This window comes from Arachis hypogaea, chromosome 19, assembly GCF_003086295.3.
Source record: "Arachis hypogaea cultivar Tifrunner chromosome 19, arahy.Tifrunner.gnm2.J5K5, whole genome shotgun sequence".
In the NCBI taxonomy this organism is placed as follows: domain Eukaryota; kingdom Viridiplantae; phylum Streptophyta; class Magnoliopsida; order Fabales; family Fabaceae; genus Arachis; species Arachis hypogaea.
The window spans coordinates 158,364,165-158,388,716 of record NC_092054.1 but is presented as its reverse complement, the minus strand read 5'-3'; the positions used below and the strand labels follow the sequence as shown (position 1 = coordinate 158,388,716).

General features: G+C 30.9%; 1 protein-coding gene across 13 annotated transcripts; it reads left to right on the top strand.

Annotated features, from left to right (window-relative positions):
- The first annotated feature begins 3,137 nt into the window (after window positions 1-3,137).
- LOC112775600 (protein argonaute 10) lies at window positions 3,138-10,345 on the top strand. 13 transcript variants are annotated; one of them, XM_072226566.1, is made up of 23 exons: window positions 3,273-4,093; window positions 4,248-4,348; window positions 4,520-5,130; window positions 5,436-5,647; window positions 5,976-6,125; window positions 6,243-6,376; window positions 6,487-6,596; window positions 6,699-6,805; window positions 6,890-7,028; window positions 7,118-7,234; window positions 7,320-7,427; window positions 7,539-7,610; window positions 7,810-7,932; window positions 8,030-8,189; window positions 8,276-8,397; window positions 8,500-8,637; window positions 8,734-8,876; window positions 8,986-9,048; window positions 9,143-9,206; window positions 9,289-9,424; window positions 9,518-9,591; window positions 9,687-9,813; window positions 9,899-10,345. In XM_072226566.1, the coding sequence occupies exons 3-23, from the start codon at window positions 4,615-4,617 to the stop codon at window positions 10,099-10,101; spliced, it is 3,018 nt and encodes a 1,005-aa protein (XP_072082667.1). In that variant the 5' UTR covers window positions 3,273-4,093; window positions 4,248-4,348; window positions 4,520-4,614; the 3' UTR covers window positions 10,102-10,345. The 13 variants fall into 13 exon arrangements, with proteins under 13 accessions (XP_025675137.1, XP_072082671.1, XP_072082667.1 ...); XM_072226573.1 differs by having other exon boundaries at window positions 3,668-3,708; window positions 4,597-5,130; XM_072226568.1 differs by having other exon boundaries at window positions 3,703-3,783.
- The last annotated feature ends 14,207 nt before the right edge of the window (window positions 10,346-24,552 follow it).

The window sequence follows — 24,552 nt, the reverse complement described above, 5'->3', positions numbered from 1 at the left end:
AGAACACTGTCGTGAACAGCCGGATACTACACTAAACCTTGTAAAATGATGTCGTTTTAGTTTTGGCACTCAAATAACCCAAAAACATCATAAATGGTGTTTATTAAAATTTTACCTAACAAAATAAGTGATATGATACCATTTTTGAGCTATTTAAATGCCAAAACTAAAATTACATTATTTTACAAGTTTTAACGTGACATCTGATGGTCTATAACAGCGCTCCATTAACGTTTTTATACTAAAAATTATCTCAGGGACTAACATGAGGCACGTTTATAAACTTTAAGGACTAAATAGAGGCAATTGAAATTTCAGAAACTAAACTGAGACTCACGTATAAGTTTAGGGACTAAATTGAGTATTAACTCTATAATTAACTTCTTGTTCTATGTATGTATTTTCAACTTAACATTAATTATGAATAATCAACTCATCAAAATATGAACATGTTAATTCATCTCATAATCAAAAGCAGACTAGTACAATTCAGAAAATGAGGATTGTTTTTTGTCGCATCTGTGCCAACAATGGTCAATAAGCCCAATAATAATAATGCAGCACATGCAGTCCATAGATAGATATGAATCAAATCTATCTGCTTTATAGATACATAATTTTCATTGCAAGGATAGGGCATGATCACATGCACTGTATATATTGTTACACTTTGTCTTTGTTGTGATTAAATTAGCTTTATTCACTTATTTTTCTTTTGTTTTTTTGATATGGATATATCAAGAAAGCATGATTGAATAAAGTTGTACGATGTATTTTCAAGTGAAATGAGACCTTTAATAATAACTTGCCTTTTAGCATACCAAAGATTTAAACAATAATAAGTTGTGACTCAGTGAGGTGTGGAATACTTACTTGAATTGTGTAGTGTAGTGACTAGTGTGCTTTCATCACATGGTGGGAAAAATAATAATGTTATATACTATATAGTTCTCATAGAATCATCATCATCATCATCATGATCATCATAGGTCACGTTATTGTTCATAAGAAAGTTGAAAGCCATAGCGGTGGGTCATGCATCTATGACTATAAGGCCAACACAATTGTAGCTATAAAACCTTTTGTCTTTTTTAAATCTAAGGCTAGTAATAAGAGGAGAAGACACAACAACAACATTGAAATGGGTGGAGAATCAGAATCATAGGCTGAAATGCAGCACTGCAAAATGTGCAATAATATTGGGATGTGTTATGTTTATGTATGTCTCTGAAGAGAAGAATAGGCCATTACCCATTGGCTAGGCCCCACCACACGCACTTCCTCCCTTATTCTTTTTCTTTAACATTATTCAAAACCCATTTTAAGTATTTATCTTAACAACATTATTATTTGAGATTGCAATTTTTTTTTTCGTTTTTTCATTTATTTTTCAACTCAGCAGGTAAGGGTGTTTAAATTTAAACCAATCTAAATTAAACCGCTTATCCAATCCAATTTAAATTGAAAACCGATTAAAACCGTATTAATTCGGGGGATTCTATTTTTTACAAGGATTGGATTTTGGATCTACTTTTTATAACCGATCCAATCCAATCCAAACCGCACAATGTATTATAATATTATTATTTTATTATTATATTTACAATTATACTTATAACATGTTCAATTTGTTATACATTTTTATATTATTCAGTATTATTATTATTTAATAAATATTTTATGTTCAAAATGTTATTTATTTATTTATTTTAACTAATCTATAATTTTATTTCTATTGTTATGTTATCGTTGGCTTTTAAAAATATTGTTGCGACTTGTTATGTTATTGTTGATTATTTAAAATTTGATGTTAAGACTTGTTATATGTATCTAATCTTTTTAATTTATAAAACTGCAAATCCAATCCAATCCAAACCGTTTGAAATTGGATCAGATCGGATCGTTTTTTTTTAAGTCATCCAATCCAAACCGCACCGCAAACAAAATTAGTGTTCGGATCGAATGAGTTTTTACTCAAAACCGATCCAAACTGCACCGCAAACACCCCTATTAGCAGGTAAATGATTATTTGTTGTGGATTTAAATTCTATTTAATGGTATATTATTGACGAGTGAATTAATATTTACACAAGATAAGATTCGAATTTCTAATACTTGTTTAAACAAACGATTGAATTGATCATCCGACCGGCTCAAGTTGGTTCAATGAAATTGCATTATTCCCTGAATTTTGCTTGGGAAATTCAAACTCCACCACTACTACCGAGTAATAGTATTATGATGATCACTCCAATAAACATGTATCTTCCTTGTCCAAAACCAAAGAGCACACTCACCCCCATTATTTTGCAATTTTCGTTTTTTTGTACTTAGGGAGGGAGTGACAAAAACAAATCCCAAAGCCCAAAAAAGGAAGCACTATAGAGTCTATAAGTTTTGCCCATCACCCCCAACATCCTCAACTTTGTCCTTAGCCCCCTACATGTTTTATGTGCATGATATATAATTATATATATATAATAGGTAAAATAAAAACAAGCCCATGCTTCCTTACAAAAAAAAAAAAATCCCACTCTCTCTCTCTCTCTCTCTCTCTCTTAATAATGTAGTGTTGTGCATTGTGCTATGGACTATGGAGCCTTGTGATGATGACCATGATGAGCATGCAACCAAAACCATGTAAATTAAACAAGACCCTTCTGTTTAGTGCTCAGAGACTCATCATCATGGGTAGGAGAGGACTATTATTATTTTTTGGATTTATAATTATCAAAATTAAATTAGTAAGATAGTTGATATACTAACAATAATAAAGAAAAGCAACTAGAAAACTTGGCATGCCATATTATTAATTATTACATATAAACAATGTTTAGGGAGGAATTTGGGCATGGGAAACATGATAGGTAATGTGTGGCATGCAGCAGTAGAAAAAGCAAAAGAGATAATATATAAAGTAGGTTGTGGAGTACTATTGGGGTCAAAAAGGTAATCATTCGTGGACCATATTTCCAATCTGCAATGCCAACTTTCCAAATTATAATCATCAAAACTTAGTTTTATTTCTCACCATTGATTGATATCATTTCCTCCTATGCTCCCAAAACATCATCATGCATTCACATTCACTATTATTTATATTCATATAAAAAGAAAAAAGAATTGGACCGTTACAAGTCTTACAAAAGTGAACTAGTGGTAGTGGCTTAACTCAGCATCAGAAATTAACACAACACAATTTATTTGCATAGGTTGGAGAGAAAATAAATAATAATAATAATATATAAATTTGAGAAAATATAGAAGAAGAAGCAAGGGAGAAGCTGAAGTGACTGCAAGGGAAGAAAGAGAGAGAGGCACTGCAAGTTGAAATTATTCTTCTTCGTAACATGATTGCTGTTACATCTTACAATCCCCTCAGCAACTCTTTTGGACTTATTATTCTTCTTCTTAATGTTATTATTATATTATATTAAGGAAATAGGGAATGGTCCATGCTTATAGAGAGAGCTTGGGGGAAACCAAGAAGAAGTGAAGTGAACTAAGCTAAAACTAGTTTAAGTTTTAAAGGCAAAAGAAGGAAAAGGAAGCAGAGAAAGGCTTTTACACGTGATCAAAAAGTGGTGGCTGCCTACCTTCCCTCTTTGTTGCACTTGCATGCGTGTATCTCTATCTATGTATCTATCTCTATCTTTCTATAAGATTTATATTCATCATTCATCAACACTTCCCTTCTTCCTCAACCAGGTTCAGCTTCTCACCTTCTCAAAGTCTCAACCTTATTTGTTTTTTGAACTAACTAGCATCCTCTTTTTTTTCTTGGTGAGAAACAAAATGTTGTAGATACTGATTTTGGCTACCAGGCCTTGTCTCTTGTCTTAGTTAGGATCGGATATTGTCCTTCGTTTTTGTTTTATTCTTCTTGTTCCTTCTCTATTTTTTTTGTCTACTCTTCTGCTTCCAAATTTGTCCTCCTCCCTCTTCATCTAAAATCCCCTTCACTCTGTTTGTATCTCTTCGTCGTGTTGGTAATGGTAGGGGACAAACCTATGCACCTGCTTTTGTCTTCTGGGTTTTTCCATTTTCTGGTTTTATACTAGTAACTCTTCACTTTCTTCCCTCATGCTCATTGGTACATGAACAATCCAATTGGTTTTCTTTTTGTTTTCTCTTTGCACTTCCTTGGCATGTGGTGTTAATTTCCTGTGCTGCAAAACTGCATTGAGATTTCCTTGTCTTGTTTGTCTTTTCATACTTTACTCTTTTTTTTTTTCTTCCCTGTTTAGGTCTTTTGGTTCTACACACCTCCATGGCTATTTTGGGTTTGCTTGTTGAATGAAACATGGGTGAATAGTTTTGGAGTGTTTCAGTTTTTTGCAAGAGAAGGGTAATGCTTGTCTAGTTAAACAAGGCCATGCCAGTTTTCAGTTCCTTTCACTCTTACAATAATTGTCTTTTCCAACTTGCATGCATCATCACATTACCATTATTGACAGCATTTTCCATCATTACTTTCTGTCATCTTACCTCAAACAATCGCTTACTTTTTCATTCGCAGACATAAATAATTATATAAAAAGATCAGAGAAGAGTCTTTAAGTGAAGTTGGTGTGATTTTTGGTTTACAAATTCCAGTGATCAACAAAGCCAAACATGCCAGTGAGGCAGATGAAAGAAAGCTCTGAGCAACACATTGTGATTAAACCCCATTCTCAGAACCACATGAATAAGGCACCAAAAGCTGCACAAAATGGAAAAGGACCACCACCACCACCACCACAAGAGAACCACCAGCAGCACAACAACAACCACCACCACCACAACCACCAGTCATCACCTCAACCAAGAAACAAAGGGAGAAGAAGGGGCAGAGGTGGGAGAAAATCTGATCAAGGAGAGATTTTGATGAGACCAAGTTGCAGGCCCTGCACTGCTGGTGCTGCTCCTCCTCCTGTGACAGCAAATGGGATTAATAGTAATAATGTTGAGAATGGCTGCAAGATCAGTGGTGGTGATGGTGGTAACATAACAGACATGGGTTTTCCCACTTCAAGCAAATCCTTGAGCTTTGCTCGCAGGCCTGGCTATGGACAAGTTGGGACAAAATGCATTGTCAAGGCTAATCACTTCTTTGCTGAGCTACCGGACAAGGACTTGAACCAATATGATGTAAGCCTTCCTCCCTCCTCCTTTTTTTCCCTTGCCACTTAATATCACTCTTTTAAGATTTCTTAGAGTGACATATTGATATGATAGGGCCCCTCTATGGGAGAGAGAAAGAGAGCATTTAAGATCATCCTGTGATTTTCCACTTATAGGGGTTTCTGCTATCTTGGTCTTTTTTTCTTGTAGTAATGCCATTTATGAGACTTTTGAAATTTTTGGCCTAAGGCTATTGTAGTTTTGTTCCTACTCTTATTCACCCTATGCCATAATTTAATGCCATCATAATGATGGGTGTTGCTTTTGCACAGGTAACAATTAGCCCAGAAGTGAGTTCAAGAGCAGTAAATCGGTCCATAATAGCAGAACTTGTGAGGCTTTACAAAGAGTCTGATTTGGGGATGAGGCTTCCTGCTTATGATGGCAGGAAAAGTCTGTACACTGCTGGCCAGCTTCCCTTTGCCTGGAGAGAATTTAAGATAAAGCTTCTTGATGATAATGATGATGGAGTTAATGGCCCCAAGTATGCATTTATTAATGGACCCTTAATCACTTCCTACATTCTCTTTCTTTCTTTATCTGCTTATTTTTCTCTCTCTCTCTCTCTCTCTCTCTCTATTGTACTTTGACGATACCATTGTTTAAAGAAATAGGACTTTTTGATTAGTACTCCTAAGAGTTCCTTTTATTAACCTTCTTAATTATTTTATGGAAGAATTTATTGATTTTTAAAGTTACAAGATTTAAGAGTACTCATTTAGTATTTGAGACAAATGTTTAGAAAGATTTTAAGACAAATGTTACTATTGAATGAGTTCAATTTCAACTAATGACATGTGACAATTTTTCAGAAGGGAAAGGGAATATAGGGTGGTGATCAAGTTTGTTGCTCGTGCAAACTTGCATCACTTGGGCCAGTTTCTAGCCGGCAAGCGAGCTGATGCACCACAGGAGGCACTTCAGATTCTTGATATTGTACTGAGAGAGCTATCAACTAAGAGGTACTTGTGTGTTTGAGGCTTTGAATTTTTGAACTTCAATGAATGGTGATGATAATACGGTTGGAATTTTGAGGCTTATATCTAACAAAGGCTTCATTTGTTTTCTTCTAACTTAAGGTACTGCCCCATTGGGAGGTCCTTCTTTTCACCTGATATTAGAACACCTCAACGGCTTGGAGAGGGGTTGGAATCATGGTGTGGATTCTACCAGAGCATAAGGCCTACTCAGATGGGCCTTTCCCTCAATATTGGTATGTAACTTACAATTAATAACCATTTCTTACATACAAGTATGGAAGTACAATTAAGTATTTAACCTTTCATATCTCTTCATTCTGTTTGTTTATTTCATACTTCATAGACATGGCTTCTGCTGCATTCATTGAGCCTCTTCCAGTAGTAGAATTTGTTGGCCAACTATTAGGGAAAGATGTTCTTTCAAGGCCACTGTCGGATGCTGATCGCATTAAGGTACTGATAACTAACTGATATAGGCATAGCTTGATAAGGCTTACTATTTGTCATTAATATTGGTGAATTTATATTATAAAGATAATTTGTGGTGCCTAACAGATTAAGAAAGCCCTTAGAGGAGTTAAGGTTGAAGTAACACACAGAGGAAGTGTAAGAAGGAAATATCGCGTTTCAGGATTGACTTCTCAACCAACAAGAGAACTTGTGTATGTTATTTCTCTTTCTAGTATGAGGCTATGGTAAAATGATTTCATAGTTGATGACTTAATATGAAGATGTGCTTCTTTTAGGTTCCCTGTTGATGAGAACTCAACTATGAAGTCAGTGGTTGAATACTTTCAAGAGATGTATGGTTTCACTATTCAATACACTCACCTTCCTTGCCTTCAAGTAGGAAACCAAAAGAAGGCAAACTACTTACCCATGGAGGTAGGGGAAGTTACTTCATAGTGAAGCAACCTCTCTTGTTTTTAATAATGATTCTTTTGTCTATTCTTACATGGATTTTGGCTTCTCAGGCCTGTAAAATTGTGGAGGGGCAAAGGTATACAAAAAGATTGAATGAGAAGCAAATTACTGCACTGCTCAAAGTTACTTGCCAGAGACCACGCGATCGCGAAAATGACATCTTACGGGTATTTGAAACCAAAACTTCATAACAAAAAGCACAATGTTCTTCTATTCATGCATCTGTTGTTTATTCTTTGGTAATCCATGCAGACGGTGCAACATAATTCTTATAATGAAGATCCTTATGCAAAGGAATTTGGTCTTAAAATCAGTGAAAAGCTAGCTTCTGTTGAAGCACGAATTCTTCCTGCCCCTTGGGTAATGTGTTTCTCCATCTATTTATCTGGATTGTGTTGCATGTAGCATTCTGAAAATGTGATATATCTTTTTCACTACTATTCATTGATTTGTAGCACTTGTGAACTGCAGCTTAAATACCATGAAAGTGGGAAAGAAAAGAACTGTTTACCCCAAGTTGGTCAGTGGAACATGATGAACAAGGTAGTGTGCTCCAGAATTACAATTATCCGTCATGATTTAGCCTCGAAATAGTATCTTTCAATTACAAATCATGTTCTAGATACACTAGAAAATGAAGGAGTCTTGTAGTATAGATATAACCATAATAATTTGTTTGGTCTGGAGACTTTTGTAATAACTTTCAATACTAATTCTGTTTCCGAATTCTTGGATGATACAGAAAATGATTAATGGAATGACTGTTAGCCGGTGGGCGTGCATTAACTTTTCGCGGAGTGTGCAAGATAGTGTTGCTCGCACATTTTGTCATGAGCTTGCTCAAATGTGTCAAGTGTCTGGCATGGTAGTTTTCAATATGCTTTTTTCTTTGATCTTTTGTTTTGAACTTTCAAGCATGGAAGCTGGTTTTCTGAGGTCTAGTAACATGGAATTTTCTTTAGGAATTCAATCCAGAGCCTGTCATTCCCATCTACAATGCCAAGCCAGAGCAGGTAGAGAAAGCTTTAAAGCATGTTTATCATGTGTCGACGAACAAAACTAAAGGGAAAGAGTTGGAGCTTTTGTTAGCAATATTGCCTGACAACAATGGATCTCTATATGGTAAGCTACATTAGTTACTGATTATTCTACAAGAATTAATGAAAGGTTGCTATTTGGTACTTGTATTAATCCTTATTTATTTTCAGGTGATCTCAAGCGTATTTGTGAAACTGACCTTGGTTTAATTTCACAATGCTGTCTGACAAAACATGTCTTCAAGATCACCAAACAGTACTTGGCAAATGTATCTCTAAAGATCAATGTTAAGGTATGTCTGCTACCATTCACATTATACCGCAAATTTGCTAGTAAAACATTGAATTCTACTACAAACTTGTGCTAATTGTTTTATTTTCCCCTCTTGATGCAGATGGGAGGTAGAAACACTGTTCTTCTAGATGCTGTAAGCTGCAGAATACCGTTGGTTAGTGACATACCAACCATAATATTCGGAGCAGATGTTACTCACCCTGAAAATGGAGAAGACTCTAGCCCTTCAATAGCTGCTGTATTGATCTAATCAATCTTCCATTCTCTTTGAAAAGCATTGCAATTATCATTGCGAAACAATCTTGGTGACTAATTTTGGTTATGCAATTTATAGGTAGTAGCATCCCAGGACTGGCCTGAAGTGACAAAATATGCTGGTTTAGTGTGTGCTCAAGCTCATAGACAGGAGCTTATACAAGATTTGTACAAAACTTGGCACGATCCTGTTCGTGGCACAGTCAGCGGTGGCATGATCCGGTAATAGTAATATAAATTTTACTTATCTAAGTTTTGAAGGTTGATGTAGGTTGTTATGTAATATCATTAGGCCATAGTATTTAATTCTCAGGTGTCCCTTTTTGTGCAGAGATTTGTTGGTTTCGTTTAGAAAGGCGACAGGGCAAAAGCCACTAAGGATTATATTTTACAGGTCAGTATCTTTAAGCTCTGATTCAGGTTTATATTTTACATTCTAGATTGATGATAGTGTTACTCACCAGTGTGTTATGATGACATTTGAACAGGGATGGTGTAAGTGAAGGACAATTTTACCAAGTTCTCCTTTATGAATTAGATGCAATCCGGAAGGTGAGAATCATTTTCTTAATGTGATTTACATTTACATTTCTTTTTGACAAAGACATGTTCTGAGATGCAACATGTTATGCAGGCATGTGCTTCCTTAGAACCAAACTATCAGCCTCCGGTAACTTTCATAGTTGTACAAAAACGACATCATACACGGTTATTCGCTAACAACCACCGGGACAGGAGCAGTACAGATAAGAGTGGGAATATAATGCCTGGTAAATTGAGAATATTCCTAACATGCTTATGTACAATATATAAGTGCATTGCTGAATTTTCTGGTATTAATAATAACAATAATGTCTTTTCAGGAACTGTTGTTGATTCTAAAATATGCCATCCAACAGAATTTGATTTCTATCTATGCAGTCATGCTGGCATTCAGGTAGAGCTTTTTTATTTTCTCCCTTGTAACTAAAAACCACATATCATTAGAATGTGAATGAATTCATGAGTTTGCTTACAACTATTAATATGCAGGGTACAAGTAGGCCTGCCCATTATCATGTTCTGTGGGATGAAAACAACTTCACAGCAGATGGAATTCAATCTTTGACAAACAATCTGTGTTACACATATGCTAGATGTACTCGATCTGTATCAGTTGGTAAGCCTATTTGTTTTATGCATAATAGTAGTATAGTACTAAGCACAGGTATTGGATTGTTTAGCTGAATTTTCTTCTTGTGCAGTTCCTCCAGCATATTATGCACATTTAGCAGCATTTAGAGCACGTTTCTATATGGAGCCAGATATGCAAGAGAATGACTCTACAGGTGGTGGTAACAGTGGCGGTCGTGGAGGGTCGAAGGGAACTCGAGCAACCGGAGAGTGTGGTGTGAAGCCACTGCCAGCCTTGAAAGAGAATGTGAAGAGAGTAATGTTTTACTGTTGAGATTGGTAGATGATTATGGAGTGCAGTGTTCATCATCATTTCATATTAGCTTTGTACATTAGTGGTAGCTAGTTTAAGTTTTATAGATCCATGATTATAGTCCTTAATAGAGGCTTAGTCTAGATTTCCCTACAAGTGGAAGTAGTAGTAGTATTTGACTTTGAAGATCAATAGTGTTGTAATCATCATTGTAGAAAATTTTGCCTCAAGGCCTTTATAGATCAAGATTAGGAAATTTCCAATATTTTTGTACTTAATTCACCACCACCATAGCTAAATTAAAATAATACAAAACCGGATATATTACCCAAAGATATCATTAATAGGGGTGAGCACGGGTAGTGGGTACCCGATTACCCATCCAAATTCGAACCGAATCAATTAAATTGGTTTTGAAACCAATGGGTAATCAGATCTAACCCGAACCAAATCGATGGCTTTTATTAGTGATTGGTTCGGGTATCGGTTTTGGGGGTGTGGAATTCGAACTAACTCGCGAACCCGATCATATATTAATTAATTAAAAAAATAAAAAATATATATGGTTTTTCCATTAGACAATGATTATTCATTATTAATATGTTTGGATTTTAAAGAGTTTAGTTTTTAATGTATTTGGTGTTTAACATGTTTGGATTATTTCTATTGATGTTACATGTTTGTTGTACTTGTTGAATTTTTAAGATAAAAATTTGGTTTTTTTTTTTTATGAATTTCAAAGTCATCGAGTACCCAATTACCCGAACCGAACCAATCCGTTCTTAATCGGTTTGGTTTGGTTCGAGTACATGTACAAAAAATATAAATCCGAATCAATTACATTTTGATTGGTTCGATTCTAATTTTATCATAAACCCGAACCAAACCGACTTGTGCTCACCCCTAATCATTAATGCACGAAAATAATTAGCTAACAAGTGTTTTAAAGCATTCATTAATAGTTGAAACTCAAGTGAAGTTTTTTTTTTTTTGGTGACTAAACTCAAGTGAAGTTGATAATTAAGAATGGAAGATAAAAATTTAGTTAAATAAATTAAATTATTTAATGTCACGAAAAAGTTGACTGCATCCTAATTTTCACCATTATTAATACCATCTCTCGCTTAAACCAAAAGGACTTGATCAATAGTCGATATCTTAGCTAATAAAAAAAAAATGGTGGCCTAGTTACCAAAAAAAAAAAAAATGGTGGCCTGTAGATTCTTATTTTTGGGTTGGATTTCATATTTTCGAGATGGGCTTGGATCAGATCAGTTCCATAACATTCATTGGTTTCCTATGGCCCAATATAAAATATCCATTGTTATCTAACCCCTCAAAGAAGAAGAAAAAAAGGTTTTTAAATTTTCCAAAAAATTAAAAATGTTTTATTGTTTCACTAATAATTTATATTCAGATATATACAAAAGATGAAAAAATAGCTGTACTACTTTAGTTATGCTAGACATTGTTTTATAAGATAGCTACTTCTATGAAAATGTCTTCACGTAAACTATATTATAAATTGTTACATAATTTAGCATATTTTATTAAATATAATTGACTGATACTAAATATAATTGTGACATGAAAATATGTTCCTAAAAATAACCACCAATTCATAAAACATGAATAACTTCTTAATATCTTATTAGCAATTTATTTCCAAAGAGTTAACTGCACAAGAGTTAATAACTTCTTAAAAATAACAATGCACAAATATTCGCTATCAACTTATATATTAAGTTATTGATTCACTGATCCCAACAAAAATTAAAATGAGAAAATCCAAGGCTTTACTTGTGTGGCACATTCTTAGGCTATTACCTAAGAGATGTGATATTCTACTTGGTGCGAATATACATATAATTTTTGCCAATCTCTCGTGTGTGTATATATATATATATATATATATATATATATATATATATATATATATATATATATAATTCACATTCTTTTTGTGCAAGAAGGGGTTGAACCTAGACTCAAACTTAATCCTTATCATTATAAACTACTTTATTCGATCTTGCATATCACAGAAACAAGATTAATTTTCTCTTTTAATAATATTGACTTCCTAATAGGAGGAACAAATGCATGCATACTACTTTACGGATATAATAATAAGAGTAAATGCCCTTTATTATTTCTAATCATTTGTTTGATAAATTTTTCACCTCTTAAAAAATTTAAACACTAAAATTGATTCTTATCTACTTTGATATATGTATGTTTTAGTCTCTGTCTACTTTGAGTAAATGTCATTTTCGATCCCTAACCAGACTGAAACATACATATATCAAAGTAGATAGGGACCGATTTAGGTGTTTAAATTTTTTAAGAAGTAAAAAGTCTATCAGAAAAATGATTAGAGATGGAAAATGATATTTACTCTGATAATAATAATAATCCAAATGAATTGAATTTATAAAATTCTCCTACCATATTATATATGTATAGCAGTCTTTAATTTCATTGAAAACTAGGGCTATGTAGTTGAAGTTATTAATGATAGATGTAGCTCTTTCGGCCACAACTTTTCCAACAAAAGCAGATATGGTTCATGTTTCTCAGACCTTACATTAATATTTTTTTTTTTCAAAGAAAACACTATCCGAAACTAATTAAGCTATTGTTAGGTTAAAAAGAAACCAACATTATTTACTTCTAGCTAAATAATTATTTATTTATTAAAAAGTTTTGCTTATGGCAACTCAGATCCTTTAATGGGGGATCAAGCTAAGGGATGAATAATATATTTATTTAAATTAAAATATTGGGACTGCCTCCGAGACTTCCCAATTTCCCATTGTTTTATACAAAACCTGCCTGTTCTCTTAATTAATGGTGGGTATATAAGCATAGAAATATGATAAACAAATTAAAGTTATGTTCATAATAATGAATGAGATTTTAATAAAATTAAAGTTCCAAAAGTAGGGGACCTTTTTATGAATTTTGCCTTCATATATAATATTCTTCAAGCCCAGGCATATGCTTAATAAGTTTATTTAATCTGATTTAATAGACTAGGCCATGTTAGTTTTCCCAAAGTTAATTACTTTAATTTTCCCATTTACGTTTTTTATATCTCCTTATTATTATTCCCATTATCCATTATTGTCTGTGCATTTATTATTACATTATCTAATTAATTTTGATACACTACATAACACACATTAATTTTCGTCTCTTATGTTGTCCAAATTATTAGTTTTCTTATGCATTCTCAGTCCACAATTATTCAACCACTCATTAATTTAAAACTAAATTCCAATTATTAATAATTTTCTCGATATTATTACAATTAAAAATAGAAAAATTATCAATAATTAACACAATCTTTGATTCAGAAGTTAGGTTAAACTCAACCATATGCACTTAATTACCTATACGAATCCAATTGTCTATTCTCTTGCCAAATTTAGCAATAAATGAAGCTTTATTTTAAAATGTAAAATGCATGTTTTGGAGAGTGCAAACACTACAACAATACTATATATGAAAGGCATTGTTCTTGTTTAATATCTGTCAGTTACTCATATTTAGAAATCAAAATCTCAATTGTGTAGGTATAATAATATTTGTTGAAGCAAGAGGTTATGAATTTTACAATATAGTCCAGTAATGTGTCATTTCACAGTATAAGAGTGATGTGTAACAGCCCAGACCAGCCAAAACCTCTCACACTCACTCGTCAAAACATGTCATGCTAAGGAGAGGTATCCACACCCTTATAAGGCATGCTTCGTTCTCCTCCCCAACCGATGTGAGACCTTACATGATGTGCATAAAAAAACTACAACCAGAATTAAGATGAGATTCATTATTATAACATGTCTAGTAATAACAATTAATAGATAAAGACAGAAGGGAAAAAATTGGGAGAATCAAAACCACTGACACATTGTGTATATTAGGTACTCTTTGCAGATTGAAAGCTATGTGGAATCTTACCAAAAGGAAAAACAAAGAAAGAGGGCTTCAAGCCCAAAGAAAAATCCCTTGAGAACCAAAAATGGACAAAGAAGAGAACAAGAAGAGGAAAAGCAAACAAACAAGTAAACATCTACAGCTACATCAACAACAACAACGACCAGTTGATTTTATTATATGATGATGGAGACATATATGGTGGTGCTGCTTCTTGCTTAGGCTACCCTTTTCTTGTCAGAAATCAATCTGCACACTTCACACTTGATGCTCAACATGACATAATCAATAGATTGTTCATGTGATACTACTATTCCAATGAAATTCAAACCAATTTCTCTAGCTAGGAATGAATGATCCAATGTGAAAACTGCCAAGAAAAAGGTGTATATGTACATACACAGATCCTAGCAAGATGAGCAAAGTACATTGAGATATTGAGAATCTACCATGACTTCAGCAATGGAATAGTAACTTTGTCCCATTTGAGCGTTTTTCTCAGACCAAGTAGCATCATTCATTGGCTTAATTAGTACTCAGTGGTGGATGTGATGAGCCATATATGCATTTTAAATTTGCAGTAAATTAAATCACATAAGTTAACTAAGCCAATAAGAACAAATTAAAAATTAATTAAGGAAAGAAAACCCTAATTAAGTGCATGGTGAATGCCAGATTGTGTTTAAACTTCAGGGTAAAATAGTTCAGAGGACCTTAGAAATAAATCCAGAAACTATATATATACCGTGTAGACTATTATTATGAACCCTAATTTCAGGGCCATATATATATAAACAACAAAAAACAAGAAAAGATAAAAGGGTATTATGTATGTAACGGCATAGAAACTCAGCTCAAATCGATAAATTTAACCAAAAAGATTATAATAAATTGTAAGTGGCATATCAATCTCCAATGTCAAGAAGGCTCGGTGACCAAAGCACGAATTGGATCTTAAAATCGTGAATATAATGCACCGAGCCGCACAATGCATCAATTCCTGTTTCTCAAAACCCTAACAATCATATCATGCCTAAACCTTAATTATTATTCAAATTGAACAAGCAACACAATAACAAATAGTAATTAATATCTTATATTATCTCTTTGATTATATTGTTATACTCAAAAAATAGAATAAAAAATTAAAGGGACAAGAGAAAGCACGAGAGAGATCGATAGTACTTATAGAAAAGCCTGCAGATTATGAGAAAAACAAGAAGAGGATATGTGTGTATATATATATATATATATAATCATCACTATATAGAGACACCTGTACATACATGTGCGTTGGTAATTTTACAAAAGAGTAGAGTGGGAAAAGAAAGACTAGGGTTCCTTAATTCATGCTTCCAACAACTAGGTGAAACTGCCACATGATCTGATCTCACCCCAACAAATCATAGGAGAGGGAAAGTTAAGATCATGCTGGCAGCTTCAACTTGTAGTGGTGCATGATCATCGATGATGATGCTGGAAAGAACTCTCTACGGTGATGAATGATTATGAGAGTCATAGGGAAAAGATACAGAGAGTTTCTATGCTGCTTTGGTTAGGGTTTGGATGGAGAAGAGAGTTGGAGGAAGTACTATTATATATAGCAGAGTCCAGGGTAAGAAAAACTCAGCTAAAATCGACTTCACCGTAAAGTTGATATTTGAAAGTGATTAGATGAAAATTGAGTCAAATCAATCAAATTATCTAACGGGTATCAAGTATCAACTTTACCTGAAGTACTATATTTTTTATTTAGTTAAATATTTTTGTTGGTATAATTTTAATAGAAGATGAATAATTGAATTAGAATTTAATTTTGATGTATGGATAATATAAATAATTTTTTATATACTTGTTTTTTTTTTAATTGAATGCAATATATAAAAAGAGAATTGCAATACTACTATTAGTGAATATGAATTTAATCTATAGTTTTTTTTTTTTCTATCCTTTGTGTTGTAATATTTGTTATCTATAAGTGAAGGAATATTAGGGGGAGGTAAAGGCCATGGGAGAAAGAAATTAAAAAAGTGGTCCCAATTGGTTGCAAATTGAATATTGTCACGCCAACACTAGCACCATGCAGTTTGCAGACACAGCATAGATAGCGAGTGTTTTCTATATATATTACACAAGCATTAATAACTTTTGGGTTCTGTACCAAGGAAGTGGGGAACCCTTTTATTAACACATACACTTTCTTTCTCTTTCTCTCTCTCAATATTTGTGTGTGAATGTGAGAAGAAAAATTAGTGAACATGATGAGGCAAAAGGAAAATTAGAGAGTGCTTTTGCTTATATGAGGGGACCAGTTGCATGGCCACATAGGCAATGCATGATGCATTCAAGAACAAGCAAAAGCATCTTGGCATATATAATACATATATTTATATAAGAGTTTATTTTTTATATTCTGTTAATATAAAATATTTTATACAATCGTGTAATTATATCTGTTTTTTTAAATGATCATTCATACGGTTAATATAAAAAATGGTGAAAATTCAGATGCAGTCGATTTCACGTGAAGTTGATAATTGAGAGCTGTTAGATGATTTAACTAATTTGACTAAATTTTCATCTAATAGTTCTCAACTATCAACTTCACGTGAAATCCACTGCAGCTGAGTTTCTACCATAAAAAATAATTATTTTTACTGACGTAAAATTACATAATTAGATACACGTATAAAACTATTTTACAGTTGTAGTGCATCAAAATTAAATCTATTTATATAAATATGAGTTTTTTTTTTCTTTCTTTTTTTCTGTTGGAAATTTGCCATTTGTCGAATGCTTGCTTCTGGTGTATCGGGTAGGTGCCAGCTGCACATATCTACTTATTGGAAACATTTGATACTGGTGATTAGGAAAACGAATCATTAGTTAGAAAAATTAAATGCTATGTGGAACCCTTTATTTCTTGTTATAGTTTGGGCTAGTGACATGATAGATCTAAAGTATAAATGACATTATCCATTTTATAGTTTTATGTGTTCCAAATGTAATTATGTTTAGTTAGGAAGGTTGAAGAAGGAAGAGGAAGATGTTACCATTGCAGACGTATGTATATGTGAGTCATTTTCCATTTGGCATGTATAGAGCAAGCGCATCATAATAGATACAAACTTCAATACTCACAAATGTGTTTAAATGAATTGACCCATTTTACTTTACTTTTATTTTTTAAAACCATAATATTAAAGAGACAAAAAAAATCGATTTAAATAGTCTAAATTTATTTTATTTAATATTTATTTATTATAAAATATATTAAATAAAGTCAAAATAATAAATTTTAGTAATTTTTAATTAATATTTTTTTATCAAATATTTTTGTTTTTCAAAACCATGCAAATACCTCTATATATGTTAATTTGTTTTTAGGATTTTCGGATTACATAATTTAATAGTGTAGATTTGTTATTAAGAATTATTTAGTGATTTAACAGAATATTTAATTAGGTTCCTAACAATGCAACACACTTATGTACTAAAAAAAACAGAAATACTATTTGCATAAAAAAAAAATATAAATCTGTTATTATGTATTTATGTATAATATAAGTGTTGTTTAATTTATTTTTAATATTTATTTTGTATTTTAATATATTTTATATAATAAATTATTTAATAACTGATTTTTTACATATACGTAGTATAATTATTAAAAAAATATTATATGTTTTGTTTATAATATAATCCCATCGATTCTTAATTAAATTATAGGAAATTTTTGTAATTTATTTTAAAACTGGATGCATTTTCTTCTTTATCATGGAGTGAAAATTATATATATAATTGATTAATAATAGCGTTAAGAATCTTTCAGATGCAGAATAGTGGTGAACAAATATTAATTAGTATTGATATTATACTTATCAGATTTTACTTTATTAGAATTAAGTTTAAAATGTTAAATATTAACATATTATAATCATTTTGATTTTATTCTGTGATAAAAAAAAATTCACCATTAGTCAACTATATATTATATTATGGTTTAGGTAATTTTTAAAACAATTAGTACGATTTTTAAAAATTATAAGTAAATATAATTTATGATTAAAAGAAAGTGTAAAAAATAATTATTATTTGCAATTTGCATATATGTAATTAAATTCATTTTTATGAAATCAACACATTTATTTTTTATAAATAAGCAATAATTGGTGAATCAGAAGAAAGCCACGTGCAACTGGATTTGTCAAGAATATATAGGTTAGAAAGTGTGAAAAAGATTTCTTTGTTATATATGAACCGAATAAGTATTCTCTATTTTATTTGGACTAGGTATTTTATATGGGTACTTTAAAATGTGGGGGTGGCGGCTATAATTTGTGATATATGTGTGGTGCAATGTGGACTAAAGTGAGAAGCCAAAGTGTCAATAATCAAGAGAATATTTACGAAAAAGAGAATCACATTTAAACATACATGTGGTTCGTTGATACTTATGACTTTTTTCTAATTTTTTAAGTACAATTATACTTCATCATTTAAGAGATTAAAAAGGGAGTAACTTTTTCCAAAAGAAATTCATGTGTTGGTTATATGTCATCGTCCATATCCTTTAAAAAAAAAAAAAAAAGAGTATAACTGTAAAACGTAATAGCTATATAGGTAGAGTTATGATTAGTATCAAAACTCTAGTAGGCCGGGGGGGGGGGGAGAGCTAAGAGCAGGAACGGACTTTTAGGGGACGGGTGGAGGCCTGGTCCGACTTTTTAAAAAAAATTAATAGTAATAAGTTATTAAGTATGATTTATTTTTTTTAAAAATTTATTTGGTATTTAGTCTAATATAAATAAAAATTCAGTCTAATCTAAATATTAATGATTTTTAATATCTAAAAAGTAAGTAACAATATTAAAAAAATATAAAAAGATATTATTACTAATATTTTTTAATTAAATAAAATTTTTCAATTCTCATCAAGTAGATTTTTTTTTTCTTGTGACCGTCCTTCTTGATTTATTTAGTATTAATTTTTTCTGTTTCAACTACTACAACTGAGAGTTTTTTTTCAACTATGAATATTGTGAACAATAATTCAGAAACAAAATGAAAAATAAATTTCTTCCTAATTGTCTTTTAATTATATTGAAAAGAAAATTGTAGAAAAATTTGATACAAATTCTATTATCGATGAATTTTATGAAATGAGGAATTGACCACTTCGTTAATAAAAAGTACATATATATTTTTTGTACTTTAAAATATATTCTCTATCAGTATATTTTTGTAATGCATTTTATATTATATAATTTTTTGCATAATTTTTTAATATTTTATATGTTATTGGTCCCATGATACTATTTCTAGATCCGTCTCTGGCTAAGAGGACTAATAAATTAAGAGTAAATTAATCATATAAAATTTGAAAAGGAAGCTAAGGGATTAAGTACATAAAATGCTTCTTCAATGAATCAAGGTACTGATGAATGATCACCCCTAAACTTATTGTGTCAGTATTGTTCTGCATAAATTCAATTATTTGGAGATAGGATATATAATGAATTAATTAGGTTTTAGGGTTCGGGGAATAATTTATAAACGATAAGTTGATATTGTTTGAGCTACGATTCAGAAATTAAATTTTTACGAGAGATGGATGGTTTGGATTAAAGAATTTATGATATCATCAGTTTTGTTATTATAGATGGTTAATCTCAATTTTTTTAAGCTATGTAAAACGTTAAGATAAGTTGATCTTTTATCTTTCTATTTTTTTTTTTATGCAGATAAATTTTTTCATCTATTCCACAGAATTTTCGGATTGAAACTTAATTAGAAGTTTTCAAAAATTAACCATTTGTTTTTTGCAGTCCGTTTTTGTAAATCAAGTGAGGAAAAATGTTAGAATTTGTTCTAAATTTCATAGATGTGTGAAAAGATCAGTAATCAAAAGATAAATCTAAATAAATCCTCAGTCTTCTTTAGCAAAAATTTTTTGATCTACATTCGAGATTATTTAGCCAATATTTTTCTTGTTTCTTATGTTAGAAACTATAATAATATAAATATTTAGGACTTATGACTATGGTACAAATATTAAAAAATGGTAATTGAAAAAAAAACTCTTTTATCGTCTAGTGACAGAAAAAATTCTAATCAAATTCGTCACAACAGTAATTTCTATTTACACTTTTAATTGTTTTAAATTTTTAGAGATATTACTTGAAGAGATACAAAAAATTATGTTCTAATTTTAGTGGAGTTATAGAGAAATTGAACGAAAGATGCAATAAATTGAATGGAAGATTTTTTATAGGACGAAATTATAAAAAGAGTTTCAATTTCAAAGATTTAAAAATTCTTAACATTGTCATGCTCGCAAAACAAATATGAAAACTTCTATTCAAAATAAACTCTCTGATCAGTAAAATTTATCAGAATAAATATTATAAATATTCTGATTTTCTCAAGATTGAAGTGAAAACAAATCTTTTTTGAGATTAGCACAATGTAATAGAAGAGAAAAAAATGTAAAACAAAAAAGAGGTATTCTTTGAGAAGTTGAAAAAAGTTTCTCTATAAAAATTAAGAAAAATTACAATAATCATTCTCAATACAAAATTACATGAGTCTAATAAAGATAGAGTTATTTGGACTGTTTAATTTTATTAATAAAATTTATGTACTTACCTTTGATTAAAAAAGGAATTTAATTTTAATATATTAAAGAATATAAAAAAATTATATAATTATCTAATTAAATTTATACGTTGAAATATTTTTTAAATAATAGATATAAAAATTAATTATTTTTACTAATATATCAATATATGATTAATTGGATATGTAAAACTTTTTTTATGCTAAGAGGACATGAAATTAAATTCTTAGTTTAAAGATGAACTGTTAATCAAGTTGCTAAGCATGATGCAGTTTTTAAATCATTACTTAATGCGATAATAATAGGATAGTAGATAGGAATTATAGGGCTATAAAAGCCTCGATTTTGTTCTGATTTTGTCGTATTGATGTTTACAATCTATTGGTTTCCAAAGGCAAAGTTGCTATCTTGCAAATAAAACACTTGGCTACTTGTTTGTGTTTCATTATTCAACAAATAATAAACCCAACTTAATTAGGCCAGCGTGATACTTCTCATGGTTTTAATTATAAACAATCAAATTGTTTATCCAGGACAATTGAGTTTAAAAGCTAGCTTTGATCATATTCAAATTGATTTCAGTTGTTTCGAGAATATGGGATTATATCCTTTATGTGATTGTAACATTAGCATCTTTAACTACTCGAATATGCAGGTAAATCATTAGCATCCTATGATGCACGGACTGATAGAGACACGAGACACGACACGAGACACATCGATATACAAATTTTAAAATCTTATATGATACAGGAACACGTATATATATAAAATATTAAATTTTTTTTAGATAAATTGTAACGATATTTTGATATTTTATTGATATTAAAATATAAATTAAAATTTTTTATTATTTTTAATGTCTTATTTTAATTATATCAAGTATTTAAAATATTTTTTATTTTAATAAATAATAATATATATTATATCTAAATTTATTTTAAGAATATCTGTTAAGAATAAGACTGGACACGCTGACACGTGATGGTATTTAGGTGTGTCCAAGCGTGTCTGGGGAATAATTTTTTTATTTTTTATTAAGATACGGTTGGACACTACAGACACGCGTGTCGGACAAGTGTCGGTAAGTGTCGTGTCTGAAATGTGTCCGACACGCAGACACCAGAACTAAACGAAGTGTCCGTGCTTCATAGTTAGCATCATTTGCTTTATTTGATGCACTGATATTTTACACAATCGTATAATCATATCCATTTTTTTAGATGACTATTTATGGATTTAATGTGAAATGTAATTATTTTTACTGATATAATATTAGTATTACGTAATTGAATATACATATAAAACTACTTTACACTGACAGTGTATCAAAATTAAATTCTTAATTTATTAATTAATATACATCGTTGGTATGAAATTATTTTATATAAAATTTAATTAAATATTAATATACGAGTAAACTCAATGTATTTGGATATAATTCCATATACATAGAATTTATCAATACACTAAAATATCAAAGTGTCAAATATTTTAAAACTAAAAACTTATTAAAAATCTGAACAATAAATTTGAACTGATAGAACTTAATTACATCAATTTTTAAGATTGAAAAAATACAAACCATAACATCAATACAATTCTTTACATTATATTCATTATTCAATATTGAACGAACCTTTTGCTTTAATCTAGAGGCGTATCATTTAGTAATTTATAACCATTAACTGAATGTTTTTAGCCCATCAGGAGATTCAAAATAGCACCACAATGGAAATATATAAACATAGTAAATATATTAATCTGATATTTTAGATTTTCATGGTGTTCAAAAGAATTATAGAACAAGAACCTCATATAGATTTAAGAATCAAACACGTTTCCAAATTGAAGTAAACAATAGTTAATAATATGAAGCTATGAAATAATTTTGACAGAAACAGCATTCTAGCTGCTTACAATTTTGAAGAAAGCAATATATCCAAATGTTCGTACGCAGCTTCCATTTGCTCAGTAACTGTAGCAACAACGTCGGAGTTAGTTTTTTTTTTTTTCTTTTTATCAACTTTAATAAAACCTTTTTGGGATGGTCGATGCCTAAAAACGCTTACGGGTCGCATTATTATTAGACGTATTAATAAATTGGTTATTTTTTAATTTCTTAACAAATTAAAATAAAACCGATTTTTTTTATAACAATAACAATAAATCTAATTTTTTTTAGAAATTTAATTGTATTTTTAAATTTTTAAGGATTTAAATGTCCGCAAAACAAAAAATTAGGGATATATTTATCTTTTTTATAAAAAAAATTAAAGATATTCGATTTAGATTGTGTAATTTGATCGGATCAAATCGGGTCTAATAATTATAATGTAGACAATTGGGTTTATTACTGTTGCTATAATAAACCAATTTTATTCTAATTTATTAAAAAATAAATTATTAACCGGTTTAATAAAAATATCCAATAATAACATGACACATGTAAACGTCTTTAAAAAAAAAGATATTTTTAGTGTCTTTATTAAAGTGGCCTCTAACTTTTTTTGGTGATTGAACTTTAATAAATGTATCTTATATTAAAAAAGCAAACATCATTTATTAATAAATCATGCTTAATAAATTGATTAATTATACTAAATAAATAATATTAATATTATCAACTTTAATATGTGATAATATTAATATATGATTAAACAAGGTACAAAACTACCAATTAAATCATGCGTTTATTATTTCTTCATTTTCTTTTTTTTATTTCAGTAAATATTCTCTTTTTAATTTTCTCAGAAGTAATATGATATTAGCTTGATTTGATTTTCGCAAGATTGAAAGGCTGTCTATCTTTCGTTTTCTTGGTATAGTTGGTTAGGTTTTTGTGCCAAAATTGTAATTGTTGCCACTAATGGAAAAATTACTGTTACCATTTACCACTGAAACAACATGGTCCACCATGTATAGATTGAAACAAAAACAGGCTGGCTAAAAGCCAGGGGCCAGAGTTTGTGGTCCGGTTCTGAAGAAAAGCATGCTCCATTTGGCTACTTGGGGTGGAGTGAGTCATACCAATGTAACAAAATTAGAGACAAGAAAAGTAAAAGGAGTATTCAATACTCCCCATCCAAAGGCCAAAGCATGCTTTGCTAGTTTGCTTCATCTGAAACCAAAAGAAAGTTATTTCCATTCTCTTGCTTCATTGGATTTTCCTGTCACATATGCAGTCTAGTTAAGACTCATGTCATGAAAATTTACCACGTTTGGTTCTCATTTGTAAGCTGTGACATGATGAATTGAAAAGCATCCCAAAACTTGTCATAAGTAAAACTACTGGGGATGAGTGATGAGTGATGAGTGCTCATTGGCTCATTCCTTAATGAGCAGTGAGGTAGGGCCTTCCCAGAAATTATTTCTGCTTGTGTTTGTTTGTGTTGGGTCCACAGTGTACTTCCACAAATAGAAAACGGGTTTGTTTCGTAAGAACCCTACATGCATATAGGATACTGGAGGGGTGGAGGACCAGAGGAAGGATATGGCAGATATTAGAGAGAGATAGTACAAGTGTAGAGTGGTCCAAAGTTAGCTGCTAATGCATGCCAAGACTTATTACTCCATAAAAGAGCACCTAGGACAAATAAGCAACTATAGCCTAATTAAATAATTTTAACTAGTTGATAGCATTAGCTGTTCAAAGGTGGCTACTGACACCTCTCTTGCACACCCCCTAACCCAAGATTAATTTGTTAGAGATCAAGAAAACTTTTTCCCCCTTTGGGTAAAAGACTTAATCATTTAAGAGTTATAATGATTTCAACTGCAGCTCAGGGAAAAGATGAAATATAAAGACATAGGTAGAAGGTAAGTATTCATTGCCGGGAGTTGCCAACAACCTAGCCAGAGGAACAGTTGAGAGTTTATGACACAGCATTATTAATCAACATAAAAGAACTAGCAAA

Bases quoted from the DNA above. Each gene is read 5' to 3' on its own strand.
- LOC112775600 (XM_025819352.3), top strand. From the start codon at position 4,615: ATGCCAGTGAGGCAGATGAAAGAAAGCTCTGAGCAACACATTGTGATT. The intron at 6,377-6,486 runs GTATGTAACTTA...CATACTTCATAG, and splicing joins GGGCCTTTCCCTCAATATTG to ACATGGCTTCTGCTGCATTC. The intron at 7,235-7,319 runs GTATTTGAAACC...TAATCCATGCAG, and splicing joins GCGAAAATGACATCTTACGG to ACGGTGCAACATAATTCTTA.